Raw genomic sequence first — 16,901 nt, forward strand, 5'->3', positions numbered from 1 at the left:
GGCCATGCAGTTGTGGGCGAACAGGGAGTACAGGAGGGGACTAAACACACACCGCTGAGGGGCTCCAGTGTTGAGGATCAGCGTGGCAGATGTGTTGTTGCCTACCCTTACCACCTGGGTGTGGCCCGTCAGGAAGTCCAGGATCCAGTTGCAGAGGGAGGTGTTTAGTCCCAGGGTCCTTAGCTTAGGGATGAGCTTTGTGGGCACTCTGGTGTTGAAAGCTGAGTTGTAGTCAATGAACAGCATTCTCACATAGGTGTTCCTTTTGTCCAGGTGGGAAAGGGCAGTGTGTTAATTGTATATGGAATCACATATGGAATCAAATAACACATGGAATCATGTAGTAATGAAAAAAACTGTTAGACAGATCCAAATATACCATTTGCCTTGATGACAGCTTTGCACACTCTTGGTATTCTCTCAACCAGCTTCATGAGGAATGCTTTTCCAACAGTCTTGAAGGAGTTCCCACATATGTTGAGCACTTGTTGGCTGCTTTTCCTTCACTCTACGGTCCAACCCAAACCATCTCAATTGGGTTAAAGGTCAGGTGATTGTGCAGGCCAGGTTATTTGATGCAGCACAAACATAATGCTGTGGTAGCCATGCTGTTTATGTGTGCCTTGAATTCTAAATAAATCACAGACAGTATCACCAGCAAAGCATCCCCACACCATCACACCTCTTCCTCCATGCTTCATGGTGGGAACCACACATGTTGAGATCATCCATTCTCCTACTCTGCATCTCACAGAGACACAGCGGTTGGAACTAGAAATCTCAAATTTAGACTCATCAGACCAGGACATATTTCCACTAATGTCTATTGCTCGTCTTTCTTGGCCCAAGCAAGTCTCTTCTTCTTATTGGTGTCCTTTAGTAGTGGCTTCTTTGCAGCAATACACTGTCTGTGATTAACGCAGTCTCCTATGAACAATTGATGTAGAGATGGGTCTGTTACTTGAACTCTGTGGAGCATTTATTTGTGCTGCAATATGAGGTGCAGTTAACTCTAATGATCTTACAGAGGTAAGAGGAGGGGTAACTCTGGGTCTTCCTTTCCTGTGGCGGTCCTCATGAGAGCCAGTTTCATCAAAGCGCTTAATGGTTTTTGCTACTGCACTTGAAGAAACATACAAAGTTAAAATGTTCTGCATTGACTGACCTTCATATCTTAAAGTAGTAATGGACTGTCGTTGCTCTTTGCTTATTTGAGCTGTTCTTGCCATAAAATGGACTTGGTCTTTTACCAAATAGAGCTATCTTCTGTATACCACCCCTACCTTGTCACAACACAACTAATTGGCTAAAACGTATTAAGAAGGAAATAAATATCACAAATGAACTTTTAATAAGGCACACCTGTTAATTGAAATGCATCCCAGATGAAGCTGAGTAGGTGTGTCTAAACTTTTGACTGGTTCTGTACGTATCGATAACGTGGGCAGATAATAATAGGAAATAGCAATACACATGCTTATACTCAAAGGCACTGCTTTTTGCTTGTTTTTTTATATTTTATTGCAACATGTACAGTACACTCTTACAAAAAAAGATACTACCTAGAACATAAAAGGGTTATTGGGATGTCCCCATAGGAGAATCCTTTGAAGAACCTTTTTTAGTTCCAGATATACAGTATATCACAAAAGTGAGTACACCCCTCACATTTTTATAGATTTGAGTATATCTTTTCATGTGACAACATTGAAGAAATGACACTTTGCTACAATGCAAAGTAGTGAGTGTACAGCTTGTATAACAGTGTAAATTTGCTGTCCCCTCAAAATGGCAACAAAAGTGAGTACACCCTTAAGTGAAAATGTCCAAATTGGGCCCAAATTCTCAATATTTTGTGTGGCCACCATCATTTTCCAGCACTGCCTTAACCCTCTTGGGCATGGAGTTCACCAGAGCTTCATAGGTTGCCACTGGAGTCCTCTTCCACTCCTCCATGACGACATCACGGAGCTGGTGAAAGTTAGAGACCTTGCACTCCTCTACCTTCCGTTTGAGGATGCCCCACAGATGCTCAATAGGGTTTAGGTCTGGAGACATGCTTGGCCAGTCCATCACCTTTACCCTCAGCTTCTTTAGCAAGGCAGTGGTTGTCTTGGAGATGTGTTTTGTGGTTGTCTTGGAGATGTGGTTCCAGTAATCCATGTCCTTAGTCTGCTTGTCTTCAGCAAACTGTTTGTGGGCTTTCTTGTGCATCATCTTTAGAAGAGGCTTCCTTCTGGGACGACAGCCATGCAGACCAATTTGATGCAGTGTACGGCGTATGGTCTGAGCACTGACAGGCTGACCTCCCACCCCTTCAACCTCTGCAGCAATGCTGGCAGCACTCATACGTCTATTTCCCAAAGACAACCTCTGGATATGACGCTGAGCACTTGCACTCAACTTCATTGGTCGACCATGGCGAGGCCTGTTCTGAGTGGAACCTGTCCAGTTAAACCGCTGTATGGTCTTGGCCACCGTGCTGTAGCTCAGTGTCAGGGTCTTGGCAATCTTCTTATAGCCCAGGCCATCTTTATGTAGAGCAACAATTCTTTTTTTCAGATCCTCAGAGAGTTCTTTGCCATGAGGTGCCATGTTGAACTTCCAGTGACCAGTCAGTATGAGGGAGTGTGAAAGCGATGACACCAAATTTAACACACCTGCTCCCCATTCACACCTGAGACCATGTAACACTAACGAGTCACATGACACCGGGGAGGGAAAATGGCTAATTGGGCCCAATTTGGACATTTTCACTTAGGGGTGTACTCACTTTTGTTGCCAGCTGTTTAGACATTAATGGCTGTGTGTTGAGTTATTTTGAGGCGACAGCAAATTTACACTGTTATACAAGCTGTGCACTCACTACTTTACATTGTAGCAAAGTGTCATTTCTTCAGTGTTGTCACATGAAAAGATATACTCAAATATTGACAAAAATGTGAGGGGTGAACTCACTTTTGTGATATACTATACATGGAACCTAAAAGGGTTCTACCTGAAACCCAAAAGTGTTCTTCTACCTGGAACCAAAAAAGGTTTTCCTATGGGGACAGCTGAAGAACCCTTTTGGAGCCCTTTTTTCTGGGTGTGTAGCAGTAATACTGTACCCAGTCTAGGGTTTTATTTCAAGACAATCTGTGGATCGATATGTGAGTGAGTGAGGATCCCCCATTTCTGTGGATGTGCAAGACTGCGGTTACGTAGACTTGCATATTGTGTAACAGTGCAGCTGCACAATACTATGTGATTGATGCCTTTCCCCAAGCTTGCGTTTATGGAATGAGTGGGTGTCTTGTCAATTGTCATTGGGATATATTGGAGCAATCCTGGCAAGCTACCAATGGAGAAACTCTCTTTAGGTTATCCCTGATGTGTTCAGGATTTTCAAGGTTGAATTAGAACTCTGCTTAAGATGGGTAGCTTGTATCTAGATAATGGATAGCTAAATCTCCAATATCCTTATTATAGAGAATCTTGGGAATTAAAAATGTTCTCTCTCCTCGTGCATTTTCACTCATTCGCCATTTTAGTTAATAAGGTCAAATACACCAGACTTGTGAAAGCATAGTGGTGTTGTGGTGAAGTGAATAGTCCACACCTGGTATAGCTGTGTGAAATTGCCTTCCTGGATACAACTGAATGCATTGGTAGTCTTTGATCTCCTTGTGTACACGCAAAATGCTTAGACAGGTAATCCATAATGACAAAGTAAGAACAAAAACATTTGTGTAAATGCACTGAGGCAAAAGAGACACATATGCTTCTGCATTCTGTCCTCTTATTTTGTTAAAGGGATGTTGGTCACAGTTGTCCTGTCTCCAATAAACTGCTTGGTTGTTATAAATGTACATATCCATGAATGTGTGATTTTAACCTTTGCTGAGTGAATGTTTTTAAAAATAATGTATTGGTTTTTTTTTTTAAACAGCAGCATTGCCAGGCTGTAACATGGGAAACTAGCTACTAAGCTTGTTCTCAATTATCTCCATCTTCTACAAATGTGCTGTATTACAGATGAGCAGTCGTGTCACATTCTGTCGGTGAGCATAGTCACATATGAAAGGTCAGGATCATTCCTCTCTCCTGGAGGATAAATTATTCTAGCATCTAGAGCAAAACTGCACTGTCATATACTGGATGATAAGAGCTCTCTTGGTTTGTTGTCATGAGGAGAATACAAAACCACAGTCATTACATTCACTCCACTGCATAAGAAACTCAAATATATGGCACCTGTCAAAATGGCAAATTCATTCTCAAAATAACAGTAAAGTGCGGCGGACTAACATTAATCTGCCTCAGCTCACTGCGCTGTGACGAGATGGCTGCAGTCAGGGAGAGTGTTACAGAAGCCTCTTATTGGTTCATGAGAGGCAGCTAAATGCATTGTATTGATTATGTAATTGTCCCATCTGATTGGCCCTCGCTGCACTCATGATTTGGAAATAGGATATTAACTCATATGCATTTCATGGGTGGGAGGGGGGGTTCTGAGGTGGATAACAGCATTTTGTGGTATTTTCAAGCTACTCAATCTTTCCATATGTACATGATATTCTGCAGACAACAGTAAATTGTGTTGATGATATGAGCCATTTTTCAAATAAACAAACAATGGGGTTCAGTCTAGTGAGACGTACTGCCTCGGCTCAGCCCTTGTTCCATTTTCTCTGCAAACTTTTTACAAATAACAGTTGCTGTACCTACTTTTCTGCTCCTCAGGTTCCAACACGTTTAATATTTTTACATAGCACTGCTCTTCTACCTCTCTTTCCCTCTTTTTCTGCTCAAATGGACGCAGCCACCATACTCAGTTGGAGAAATATATCAATCTTCCTCTCTCTCAATTCACCTCAACTGACTGGTAGACATTGTCTTAGACACTAGACTTTCCGTTGTGGTTACTAGTGTGGTTGTTGCCCTGTATTGAATGAAGTGTTTATCATAAAAATTATTTTTCATAAAATTGAGTTATTTTCTCAACAATAAGCTTAACTACTGCATATTGTTTATGCAATTAGCCTAAATGACTATGCACTAAATACCTTATTTTACTTCTAGGGTCACAATACCAAATATACTCATCTCTCTGAGGGTCCTTGATTGTCTCAGCTATCAGTTGCGGCCGATGGCTATTCTGTCCCTAACTGTGCCCCTAACTGTCCTTGTGTCTCAATAGGGTCGACATGTGAAGACAGGACAGCTGGCTGCTATCAAGGTCATGGACGTGACAGAGGTAAGATGGCTACTTCCTGGTTCCTGTCTCCATCCCTTCCTCCCTGCCCGTCAAAGCCACAGAGAAACGCTGTATGCAGGGAGGGCCACAGCCTTGTGACTGCCGCTCTGCTGAGTCAAAGAGGCAAGGAGGGGCTGAGGAGGGGACCCCAAAGGTTTCATCACATCAAACTCAGATCAGAGTTTCCCTTCAAAGGAGGTTTTATTTTAGAAATGCAAATGAGGCCCTGTTAACACAGCGCACCAAAGGTTATTATATCCTGAGCTGTCAATCAGGAGGTGAGAACACTGGGAGCCATGTTTGTTCAGGGAAAGTTCAATCATCTCATTCCCTCAGGGCAATAAAGCTACCTGGTGATGACACTACGTACTTGATTGATTTGGCCCTCCTGGCCTGCAACAAGAACAAAGAAGAGCCTTATTACAATAGCACAAAGTGTACATGGCCAAAGATTTAATTAAATCTTCTGAGGCACATTTTAAACTAAGATCCGAGTTTTGAGAGTTGAGGGAGGATAAACAGCATCAGACAGTCTCTGCAGTGCAATCTGAAATGATGTTTGTCCTAGAGTGACTTAAGTTCCACACACTGCATGATAGCAAATTATTATTTCACTACTCACTCAATAGAGAATATAAGACACAGTTTCAAATGTATATTCATCAATACATAACATTAAAACTGATATTAAGTTATTCAATATCTGCGTTTTAATAAGATAAGCCTTGCATTGCTTGCTGATATTACATGTGTTGTATCATCCTAACACGTAAAGGATTTTAAAAATACATTGTTTTATTTAACCTTTATTTAACTAGGCAAGTCAGTTAAGAACAAATTCTTATTTACAATGACGGACGAGGCCGGACCAATTGTGCGCCGACCTATGGTACTCCCAATCACGGCCAGTTGTGGTACAGACACATCCCTCCCTACATATCCAAAACCTCCCATCCCTCACCCTCACTCCCCTTCACTCGCTCCCCCTCCATTACCTCCCACTATTCAGGCTGCCTGGCCTCAGCCCAGACCCAGGCCCCAGTCGCGGCCCGGTCACTCGCCTCAAACCCTCCTGGGGATTGAGACATTGTCCTGTGCAGAGAGCGTCTGTGCCGGGTCCTTTCCTAGTAGGAATTTCCTCTCCTCTTATTCCTGTTTTGATTTAAAGGGAAAGGAAGGTTCAGTTAAGATAAGTGGTTGTCTCCCTTTCCAGGATAGAGAGGTAGCATTCTTTAAGAGAGATTACTCAGCTCTATGAGTGGTCAAATGCCTATGTTGAATGGAGCTGCTGTGTCTCTCGGGGTCAGGAGACAGGAGCAGGGAGGCCTTTTGTGAGGCGAGAATAGAGAGAGAATCTGCCTGGTTTCCCCATTTAAACCTCTTCTGTTGTACTGCTACCGTTCAGGGAAAAGTTATAGAGAAGATAAATTCCCTCATTTTATTATATAGCAGTCTATTTCTGGTGTGTACGGGTTGTTAAGTCTGTGTATTGGTTGTTAAGTCTGTGTATTGGTACAGAAAACAACACATTTATGATCCTGTAATTATTTTCGTTATTGTTAAACAAACCAGACAAGCTATCAGCCCCTGTAAATCTGGAATGAACAAGTCAACAGTAAATGTTTAACCAAGTCAAAGCAAATCTCTAATATTCTGTGGGGGTGTTGTGGTTTTCCTGGCAGGAAAGACAGTGTCATGTTGCAGTCCGTTGACTATACTACACTATGAAAAACCCTGGGAATGGAAATGCAATGCATACGTGTGTCATCATGCTTTTCCTAGGCTTCACACACAAAACAAATCCCGCCTAGGCCCCTGACACACACTACTGCTTCTTAAGGAGAAGCTGTCTTTTTCTATCTTCACACCAAAGACATGCTACGCTATATGAGCCCTCCCTTAGCCTTAGTGAGGGTCTGTCAGTGGAGCATATGGGAAGAAACAAATCAATTAACATATCCTTAGGGCCCCATGCAATGTAAACATGAATGCTAAAATGGACTCCAAACCCACACTCCATAATTGGTAGTGACTGAGCCAGTGATGACATCACCACTGCTGTTGATTGCCATGTGTGTTGGCAGGCCCATGGGTCCAGCGAGGCTAACAGCACATCTCACCAGTATGGCGAGCCCAGCACAAATCTGCCAGCTCAGTTTAATTTGATTTTTGTCTTAAAAGTCAACTGTAACTGTTCTGTGCAGGGGCAGCAAGAGAAGCGGGGTTTTCACTCCCTGGGTTTTGGTTTGGCTGCATTACGGCCTGCTGTTTTCCGTTGTCAAGTTGAATATAAAAAATTGTTAATATCCTTTTTTGTGTGCAGGAAGAAGAAGAGGAAATCAAATTAGAGATTAATATGTTGAAGACATATTCTCATCATAGGAATATAGCTACATACTATGGTGCCTTTGTGAAGAAGAGTCGTGCAGGTCAGGATGACCAGCTCTGGGTGAGTGGCTGTTCTCCATCTCTCTGTTGAATTCTCCTCTCTTCAATCATGCTATCTCAGTAATGCATCATCTTTAAGAAAGCCTCTTTCTCTATATGTATGTACAGCTCATACACATTCTATAACACCAAAAAACATGGTCCTAGAAAACATAACATGGGCCATGAGTTTTTCCTGACACCATGAATAATACCAGGAAAATCTCTGGGTCCTACTCCTACACATTTCCCGATAACAATAATCAAATGACAAATGATGAGTTGTATCTTTGCGTTTCCTTGTGTGCTGTGTGCCTATAGTGGGATGTGACGATGTTATAGGCCTAGCCACGGTCGTGTGTTAAATGGTGCTGTTCTGCTGGTGGCCTGGCATCTGTCTGAGCCATTTCCTCTGTGTGTGTGTGTGTGTGTGTGTGTGTGTGTGTGTGTGTGTGTGTGTGTGTGTGTGTGTGTGTGTGTGTGTGTGTGTGTGTGTGTGTGTGTGTGTGTGTGTGTGTGTGTGTGTGTGTGTGTGTGTGGTGCGTCTGTCTGTCTGTCCTTGCCGTATAGCTGGTGATGGAGTACTGTGGGGCGGGCTCAGTCACTGACCTAGTGAAGAAGACTAAAGGGAACAGCCTAAAGGAGGACTGGATCGCCTACATCTGCAGGGAGGTCCTCCGAGTGAGTACTGCTACTGGAGATAAGCCATTTAACCAGGATGTTCTCCCCAAACCCTTGGGGAATAAAAAGGTCCTGAGAATCACTTCAGAGTTTGTCTCATCCTATATCGGCCGTATTGTAGCAGGAGAGTTATTGTTTTGGATCAGGAGCTTTTTCTTCTAAATTTATGGCAGGACAGTCATTGAGAGTTAGGCTAGACGGTGACCCACAGGGCAGAGGGCATCGTAGCAGATAGCAGTGGAACACTGTGAAGTCATTAAATAAACAAACTTCCTGAATTTCTTTTTCACTCCTTTGAAGCAGTGTACACTTCCTCGCTGTGCCTGTTTCCAAACTCTGAGAGAGAGATTATGTGATGTGTGTGTGCGTGTGTGTGTGCATGCATGTATGTTTGTTTGTGTGTGGTGTCCTGACATTGTGTGTGTGTGTGTATGTGTGTATCAACACAGGGCCTGTCTCACCTCCACTCACACCACGTCATTCACCGTGACATCAAAGGCCAGAACGTGTTGCTAACTGAGAATGCGGAGGTCAAGCTGGGTAAGGACTAGGAGACAGGGTCAAAGTTCAACTCACATCCCACATAGCCACAGTGGAAAGGATTTGTCACTGTCACTTCAGTATTTGCCTGCTGTTCCCTTGTGGGTGTGGTTTAATCTGTTCAAACACAGTGTCTTGTCTTTGCCAGTTGACTTTGGGGTGAGTGCTCAGCTGGACAGGACGATAGGGAGGAGGAACACCTTTATTGGGACTCCGTACTGGATGGCCCCTGAGGTCATTGCCTGTGACGAGAACCCAGACTCAACCTACGACTACAGGGTAAAAGGGAGTCAATCTCTGCTGGAAATGCTGTTTTTGCTTGCGTGTGTGTGTGTGTGTGTGTGTGTGTGTGTGTGTGTGTGTGTGTGTGTGTGTGTGTGTGTGTGTGTGTGTGTGTGTGTGTGTGTGTGTGTGTGTGTGTGTGTGTGTTTGTGGGAGTACTTAATGTATTTCTGTCTGTATTTCTGTTGTGTGAATCTGAAATGGCTCTGACTGGATGACTCCCTATAGAGTGACCTGTGGTCTCTGGGAATCACAGCTCTGGAGATGGCTGAAGGAGCACCACGTAAGTGTTACCCTCCTCCCTTCTCTCCTGTCCATACACATTACAATCTCAGCAATCTTCTCTTTCTCCTCCACATCTTATAGCTGGAGGGTTTTCTAGTCCATGGCTAATATGCTATGCTGTAATTATATGGTTTATTTTATTTTAAGCATTTTTTGTATCCTACATCATTATGCTGTATTTTCAGTCTTACTGTACAATGTTGTAGTTTTGAGTTTTGTTGCATTAGCTGTGAGTTTGCGCTGCAGATGCTATATCGGTCTGCTAATACAGGACTGATAAAGGCCCAGTGTACTACTTTGGTGAAATATCATTTTTTTCTCCCCAAAATTGTATCAATAAATATTTAGTGCCAGTCAAACGTTTGGACATAACTACTCATTCAAGAGTGTCTTTATTTTTACTATTTTCTACATTGTAGAAAGTAAAGGCATCAAAACTATGAAATAACACATATCAAATCATGTAGTAACCAAAAAAGTGTTAACCTTTTTGGGATAGGGGGCAGCATTTTCACTTTTGGATGAATAGCGTGCCCAGAGTGAAATGCCTCCTACTCTGTCCCAGATGCTAATATATGCATATTATTATTAGTATTGGATAGAAAACTGACGTTTCTAAAACTGTTTGAATGATGTCTGTGAGTATAACATAACTTATATGGCAGGCAAAAACCTCTGAAAAATCCAACCAGGAAGTGGGACATCTGAGGTTTGTAGTTTTTCAAAGCTTGTCCTACCGAATACACATTGAGATATGATAAAGTTGCACTTCCTACGGCTTCCACTAGATGCCAACCGTCTTTAGAAACTTGAATGAGGATTCTACTATAAAGGAGGGGCTCATGAGACCTCTTTGAGTCAGTGGTCTGGCAGAGAGCCTTGGTCTCATGACGCGCGTTCCCGACAGCATTACCTCTCGTTCCAGTGCTTTTCTGAAGACAAAGGAATTCTCCGGTTAGAACATTATTGATGTTTTATGTTAAAAACATCCTAAAGATTGTTTCCATACTTCGTTTGACATGTTTCTAAAGGACTGTAACGGAACCTTCTGAGTTTTTGTCTGGATGAAGTGCCTGCGCCTCATGAAGAGGGATTACTGGGCTGAACACGCTAACAACAAGTGGCTATTTGGACATAAATGATGGAACTTTATGGAACAAATCAGTAATTTATTGTCGAACTGGGATTCCTGGGAGTGCCTTCTGATGAAGATCATCAAAGGTAAGTGAATATTTATGGTGTTGTATCTAACCTTGTTGATTCCAAAATGGCTGATATTCCTCTGGCTGTTTTGGGTTCTGAGCGCCGTTCTCAGATTATGCTTTTTCCGTAAGTTTTTTTGAAATCTGACACAGCAGCTGCATTAAGGAGAAGTCTGTCTTTAATTCTGTGAATAACACTTATCTTTTATCAATGTTGATTATGAGTATTTCTGCAAAATCACCGGATGTTTTGGAATCAAACATTACGGCACGTAAGGTGCCAATGTAAACTGAGATTTTTGGATATAAATATGCTTATTATCGAACAAAACATCCATGTATTGTGTAACATGATGTCCTATGAGTGTTATCTGATGTAGATCATCAAAGGTTAGTGATTGATTTGATCTATATTTCTGCTTTGTGACTCCTATCTTTAGCTGGAAAAATGGCTATGTGTTTTTTCGACTTGGCTATGACCTAACATAATCATATGTTGTGCTTTAGCTGTAAAGCAGTTTTGAAATCGGACACGATGTGTAGATTAACAAGATGTGTATCTTTCATTTGCTGTATTGGACTTGTAAATGTATGAAAGTTACATATTTCCCCCCCAAAAAAAGGATTTTCGCATGCTGCCTTTTCAGCGGAATGTTGTCGAGGGGTTCCGCTAGAAAGGTTCAAGGAGTTCCCACATATGCTGAGGACTTGTTGGCTGCTTTTCCTTCACTCTGCAGTCCAACTCATCTTAAACCACCTCAATTGGGTTGAGCCATGCTGGTTAAGTGTGCCTTGAATTCTAAATAAATAATTGACAGTGTCACCAGCAAAGCACCCCCATACCATCACACCTCCTCCTCCATGTTTCACGGTGGGAACCACACATGCGGAGATTATCCGTTCACCTACTCTGCGTCTCACAAAGACACGGCGGTTGGAACCAGAAATCTCAAATTTGGACTCATCTGACCAAAGGACAGATTTCCACCGGTCTAATGTCCATTGCTCATGTTTCTTGGCCCAAGCAAGTCTCTTCTTATTATTGGTGTCCTTTAGTAGTGGTTTCTTTGCAGCAATTCCACCATGGAGGCCTGATTCATGTGTCTTTTACTTGGACTCTGTGAGGTGCAATCTGAGGTGCAGTTAATTGCCGATTTCTGAGGCAGTTAACTCTAATGAACTTATCCTCTGCAGCAGAGGTAATTCTGGGTCTTCCTTTCCTGTGGCCATCCTCATGAGAGCCAGTTTCATCATTGATGGTTTTTGTGACTGCACTTGAAGAAACTTTGACTGGGCTTCCTGTCTTAAAGTAATGATGGACTGTCGTTTTTCTTTGCTTATTTGAGCTTTTATTGCCATAATATGGACTTGGTCTTTTACCAAATAAGGCTTTGTTCTGTATACCACCCCTACATTAAGAAGGAAAGAAATTCCACAAATTAACTTTTAACAGGCACATAGTAAATAGTAAAAATTAAGAAAACCCCTAGAATCAGTAGATGTGTCCAAACGTTTGACTGGTACTGTATACATTTTTCAGGCTGAGTGTAACAGGACAGGACTGTAGCCTAACATTGACAACACTGCAGAACACTTCTTCCATCCTCTGCCATGTGATTGGGGCACAATGGGGCCTCTCATAACCTTGGTCCACTTTCTGTCCTGTGCATTCTAAACAGCACGCTATTCCCTACATAGTGCACTACTTTTGACTAGAGGCCCTGGTTAGAAGTAGTGCAAAAAAAGGGAATATGGTGCCATTTGGGACGCATCCATAGTTTCTCTGTCTGTCTCTGTCCCCAGCCTTGTGTGACATGCATCCCATGAGAGCCCTGTTCCTCATTCCTCGCAACCTGCCCCCCAAACTCAAATCAAAGAAATGGTAAGAAAGACAGCTCTCTCTCTAAGCGACACCACTCTGCCTCCCTCCCTCAGAGACACCACTCTGCCTCCCTTAGAGACACCACTCAGACTCCCTCCCTTAGAGACAACACTCTGCCTCCCTCCCTCAGAGACACCACTCTGCCTCCCTCCCTTAGAGACACCACTTTGCCTCCCTCCCTTAGAGACACCACTATGCCACCCTCCCTTAGAGACACTACTCTCCCTCCCTTAGAAACACCACTCTGCCTCCCTTAGAGACACCACTCAGCCTCCCTCCCTTAGAGATACCACTCTGCCTCCGTCCCTTAGAGACACTACTCTCCCTCCCTTAGAGACACCACTCTGCCTCCCTTAGAGACACCACTCTGCCACCCTTAGAGACACCACTCCGACTCCCTCCCTTAGAGACAACACTCTGCCTCCCTCCCTCAGAGACACCACTCTGCCTCCCTCCCTTAGAGACACCACATTGCCTCCCTCCCTTAGAGACACCACTATGCCTCCGTCCCTTAGAGACACTACTCTCCCTCCCTTAGAGACACCACTCTGCCTCCCTTAGAAACACCACTCTGCCTCCCTTAGAGACACCACTCAGCCTCCCTCCCTTAGACACACCACTCTGCCTCCCTTAGAGACACCACTCTGCCTCCCTCCCTTAGAGACACCACTTTGCCTCCCTCCCTTAGAGACACCACTATGCCACCCTCCCTTAGAGACACCACTCTGCCTACGTCCCTTAGAGACACTACTCTCCCTCCCTTACAGACACAACTCTGCCTCCCTTAGAGACACCACTCTGCCTCCCTCCCTTACAGACACCACTCTCCCTCCCTTAGAGACACCACTCTGCCTCCCTCCCTTAGAGACACTACTCTCCCTCCCTTAGAGACACCACTCTGCCTCCCTCCCTTACAGACACCACTCTCCCTCCCTTAGAGACACCACTCTGCCTCCCTCCCTTAGAGACACTACTCTCCCTCCCTTAGAGACACCACTCTGCCTCCCTCCCCTAGAGACACCACTCTGCCTCAGTCCCTTAGAGACACTACTCTCCCTCCCTTAGAGACACCACTCTGCCTCCCTCCCTTTGGAGACACCACTCTCCCTCCCTTAGAAACACCACTCTGCCTCCCTCCCTTAGAGACACTACTCTCCCTCCCTTAGAGACACCACTCTGCCTCCCTTAGAGACACCACTCTGCCTCCCTTCCTTAGAGACACCACTCTGCCTCCCTCCCCTAGAGACTCCACTCTGCCTCCCTCCCATAGGGACACCACTCTGCCTCCTTCCCTTAGAGACAACACTCTGCCTCCCTCCCTTAGAGACAACACTCTGCCTTCCTCCCTTAGAGACACCACTCTGCCTCCCTCCCTTAGCGACACCACTCTGCCTCCCTTTGAGACACCACTCAGCCTCCCTCCCTTAGAGACACCACTCTGCCTCCCTTCTTTTGAGACACCACTCTGCCTCCTTCCCTTAGAGACACCACTCTGCCTCCCTCCCTTAGAGACACCACTCTGTCTCCCTCCCTTAGAGACAACACTCTGCCTCCCTCCCTTAGAGACACCACTCTGCCTCCCTCCCTTAGAGACACCACTCTGCCTCCCTCCCTTAGAGACAACACTCTTCCACCCTCCCTTAGAGACACGAATCTCCCTCCCTTAGAGACACCACTCTCCCTCCCTCCCTTAGAGACACCACTCTGCCTCCCTTAGAGACACCACTCTGCCTCCCTCCCTCAGAGACACCACTCTGCCTCCCTTAGAGACACCACTCTGCCTCCCTTAGAGACACCACTCTGCCTTCCTCCCTTAGAGACACCACTCTGCCTCCCTCCCTTAGAGACAACACTCTGCCTCCCTCCCTTAGAGACAACACTCTGCCTTCCTCCCTTACAGACACCACTCTGCCTCCCTTAGAGACACCACTCTGTCTCTCTCCCTCAGAGATACCGCTCTTTCTCCCTCCTTCAGAGACACCACTCTGTCTCGCTCCCTTCGCAACACCACTCTGCCTCCTTTAGTGGCACCACAATGCCTCCCTCCCTTAGAGACACTACTCTCCCTCCCTTAGAGACACCACTCTGCCTCCCTCCCTTAGAGACACTACTCTCCCTCCCTTAGAGACACCACTCTGCCTCCCTCCCTTACAGACACCACTCTCCCTCCCTTAGAGACACCACTCTGCCTCCCTCCCTTAGAGACACCACTCTCCCTCCCTTAGAGACACCACTCTGCCTCCCTCCCTTAGAGACACCACTCTGCCTCCCTCCCTTAGAGACAACACTCTGCCTCCCTCCCTTAGAGACAACACTCTGCCTTCCTCCCTTACAGACACCACTCTCCCTCCCTCCCTTAGCGACACCACTCTGCCTCCCTTTGAGACACCACTCAGCCTCCCTCCCTTAGAGACACCACTCTGCCTCCCTTCCTTTGAGACACCACTCTGCCTTCCTCCCTTAGAGACACCACTCTGCCTCCCTCCCTTAGAGACAACACTCTTCCACCCTCCCTAAGAGACACTGCTCTCCCTCCCTTACAGACACCACTCTCCCTCCCTCCCTTAGAGACACCACTCTGCCTCCCTTACAGACACCACCCTGCTCCCTCCCTCAGAGACACCACTCTGCCTCTCTCCCTGAGAGAAACCACTCTGCCTCCCTTAGAGACACCACTCTGTCTCTCTCCCTCAGAGATACCGCTCTTTCTCCCTCCTTCAGAGACACCACTCTGTCTCGCTCCCTTCGCGACACCACTCTGCCTCCTTTAGTGGCACCACAATGCCTCCCCCCCTTAGAGACACCACTCTGCCTCCCTTTGAGACAATACTCTGTCTCGCTCCCTTAGAGACACCAATCTGCTTCCTTAGAGACAGCACAATGCCTATCTCCCTTAGAGACACCACTCTGCCTCTCTCCCTTAGAGACACCACTCTGTCTCGCTCCCTCAGCGACACCACTCTGCCTCCCTTAGCGACACCACTCTGCCTCCCTTAGAGACACCACTCTGCCTCTCTCCCTTAGAGACACCACTCTGTCTCGCTCCCTTAGCGACACCACGATGCCTCTCTCCCTTTGAGACACCACTCTGCCTCCCTCCCTTAGAGACACCACTCTGCCTCCCTCCCTTAGAGACAGCACTCTGCCTCCCTCCCTTAGAGACTCCACTCTGCCTCCCTCCCTTAGAGACAACACTCTTCCACCCTCCCTAAGAGACACTGCTCTCCCTCCCTTACAGACACCACTCTCCCTCCCTCCCTTAGAGACACCACTCTGCCTCCCTTAGAGACACCACTCTGTCTCTCTCCCTCAGAGATACCGCTCTTTCTCCCTCCTTCAGATACACCACTCTGTCTCGCTCCCTTCGCGACACCACTCTGCCTCCTTTAGTGGCACCACAATGCCTCCCTCCCTTAGAGACACCACTCTGCCTCCCTTAGAGACAATACTCTGTCTCGCTCCCTTAGAGACACCAATCTGCTTCCTTAGAGACAGCACGATGCCTATCTCCCTTAGAGACACCACTCTGCCTCTCTCCCTTAGAGACACCACTCTGTCTCGCTCCCTTAGCGACACCACTCTGCCTCCCTTAGAGACACAACTCTGCCTCTCTCCCTTAGAGACACCACTCTGTCTCGCTCCCTTAGCGACACCACTCTGCCTCCCTTAGAGACACAACTCTGCCTCTCTCCCTTAGAGACACCACTCTGTCTCGCTCCCTTAGCGACACCACGATGCCTCTCTCCCTTAGAGACACCACTCTGCCTCCCTCCCTTAGAGACACCAATCTTCCTCCCTTAGAGACACCAGTCTGCCTCCCTCCCTTAGAGACACCAATATCCCTCCCTTAGAGACACCACTCTGCCTCCCTCCTTTAGAGACACTACTCTCCCTCCCTTAGAGACACCAGTCTGCCTCCCTTAGAGACACCACTCTGCCTCCCTCCCTTAGAGACACCACTCTCCTTCCCTTAGAGGCACTACTCTCCCTCCCTTATAGACACCACTCTGCCTCCCTCCCTTAGAGACACCACTCTGCCTCCCTTAGAGACACCACTCTGCCTCCCTTAGAGACACCACTCTGCTTTCTCCCTGAGAAACACCACTCTGCCTCCCTTAGAGACACCACTCTGTCTCCCTCCCTTAGAGACACTACTCTGCCTCCGTCCCATAGCGACACCACTCTGTCTCCCTCCCTCAGAGACACAACTCTGCCTCCCTCCCTTAGAGACAACACTCTGCCTCCCTCCTTTAGAGACACCACTCTGCCTCCCTCCCTTAGAGACACCACTCTGCCTCTCTCCCTTAGAGATACCCCTCTGTCTCCCTCCCCTAGAGACACCACTCTGCCTCCCTCCCTTAGA

General features: G+C 46.1%; 1 protein-coding gene across 7 annotated transcripts in view; it reads left to right on the forward strand.

Moving 5' to 3' along the window:
• The window catches only part of LOC110504401 (mitogen-activated protein kinase kinase kinase kinase 4), a 132,099-nt gene that overhangs the window by 12,579 nt on the left and 102,619 nt on the right, over window positions 1-16,901 (forward strand). For all 7 annotated transcript variants that reach the window (XR_005041264.1, XR_005041263.1, XM_036970527.1 and 4 more), the window contains exons 3-9: window positions 5,183-5,239; window positions 7,563-7,688; window positions 8,237-8,347; window positions 8,797-8,887; window positions 9,036-9,166; window positions 9,398-9,452; window positions 12,460-12,538. Coding sequence is in view for 5 of the 7 variants with exons in the window: in XM_036970527.1 (XP_036826422.1) it covers window positions 5,183-5,239; window positions 7,563-7,688; window positions 8,237-8,347; window positions 8,797-8,887; window positions 9,036-9,166; window positions 9,398-9,452; window positions 12,460-12,538 (650 nt within the window). In the remaining 2 variants the exon portion in view is untranslated. The remainder of the gene's footprint in view (window positions 1-5,182; window positions 5,240-7,562; window positions 7,689-8,236; window positions 8,348-8,796; window positions 8,888-9,035; window positions 9,167-9,397; window positions 9,453-12,459; window positions 12,539-16,901) is intronic.

Source organism: Oncorhynchus mykiss, chromosome 31 (assembly GCF_013265735.2).
Source record: "Oncorhynchus mykiss isolate Arlee chromosome 31, USDA_OmykA_1.1, whole genome shotgun sequence".
Taxonomy (NCBI): Eukaryota; Metazoa; Chordata; class Actinopteri; order Salmoniformes; family Salmonidae; genus Oncorhynchus; species Oncorhynchus mykiss.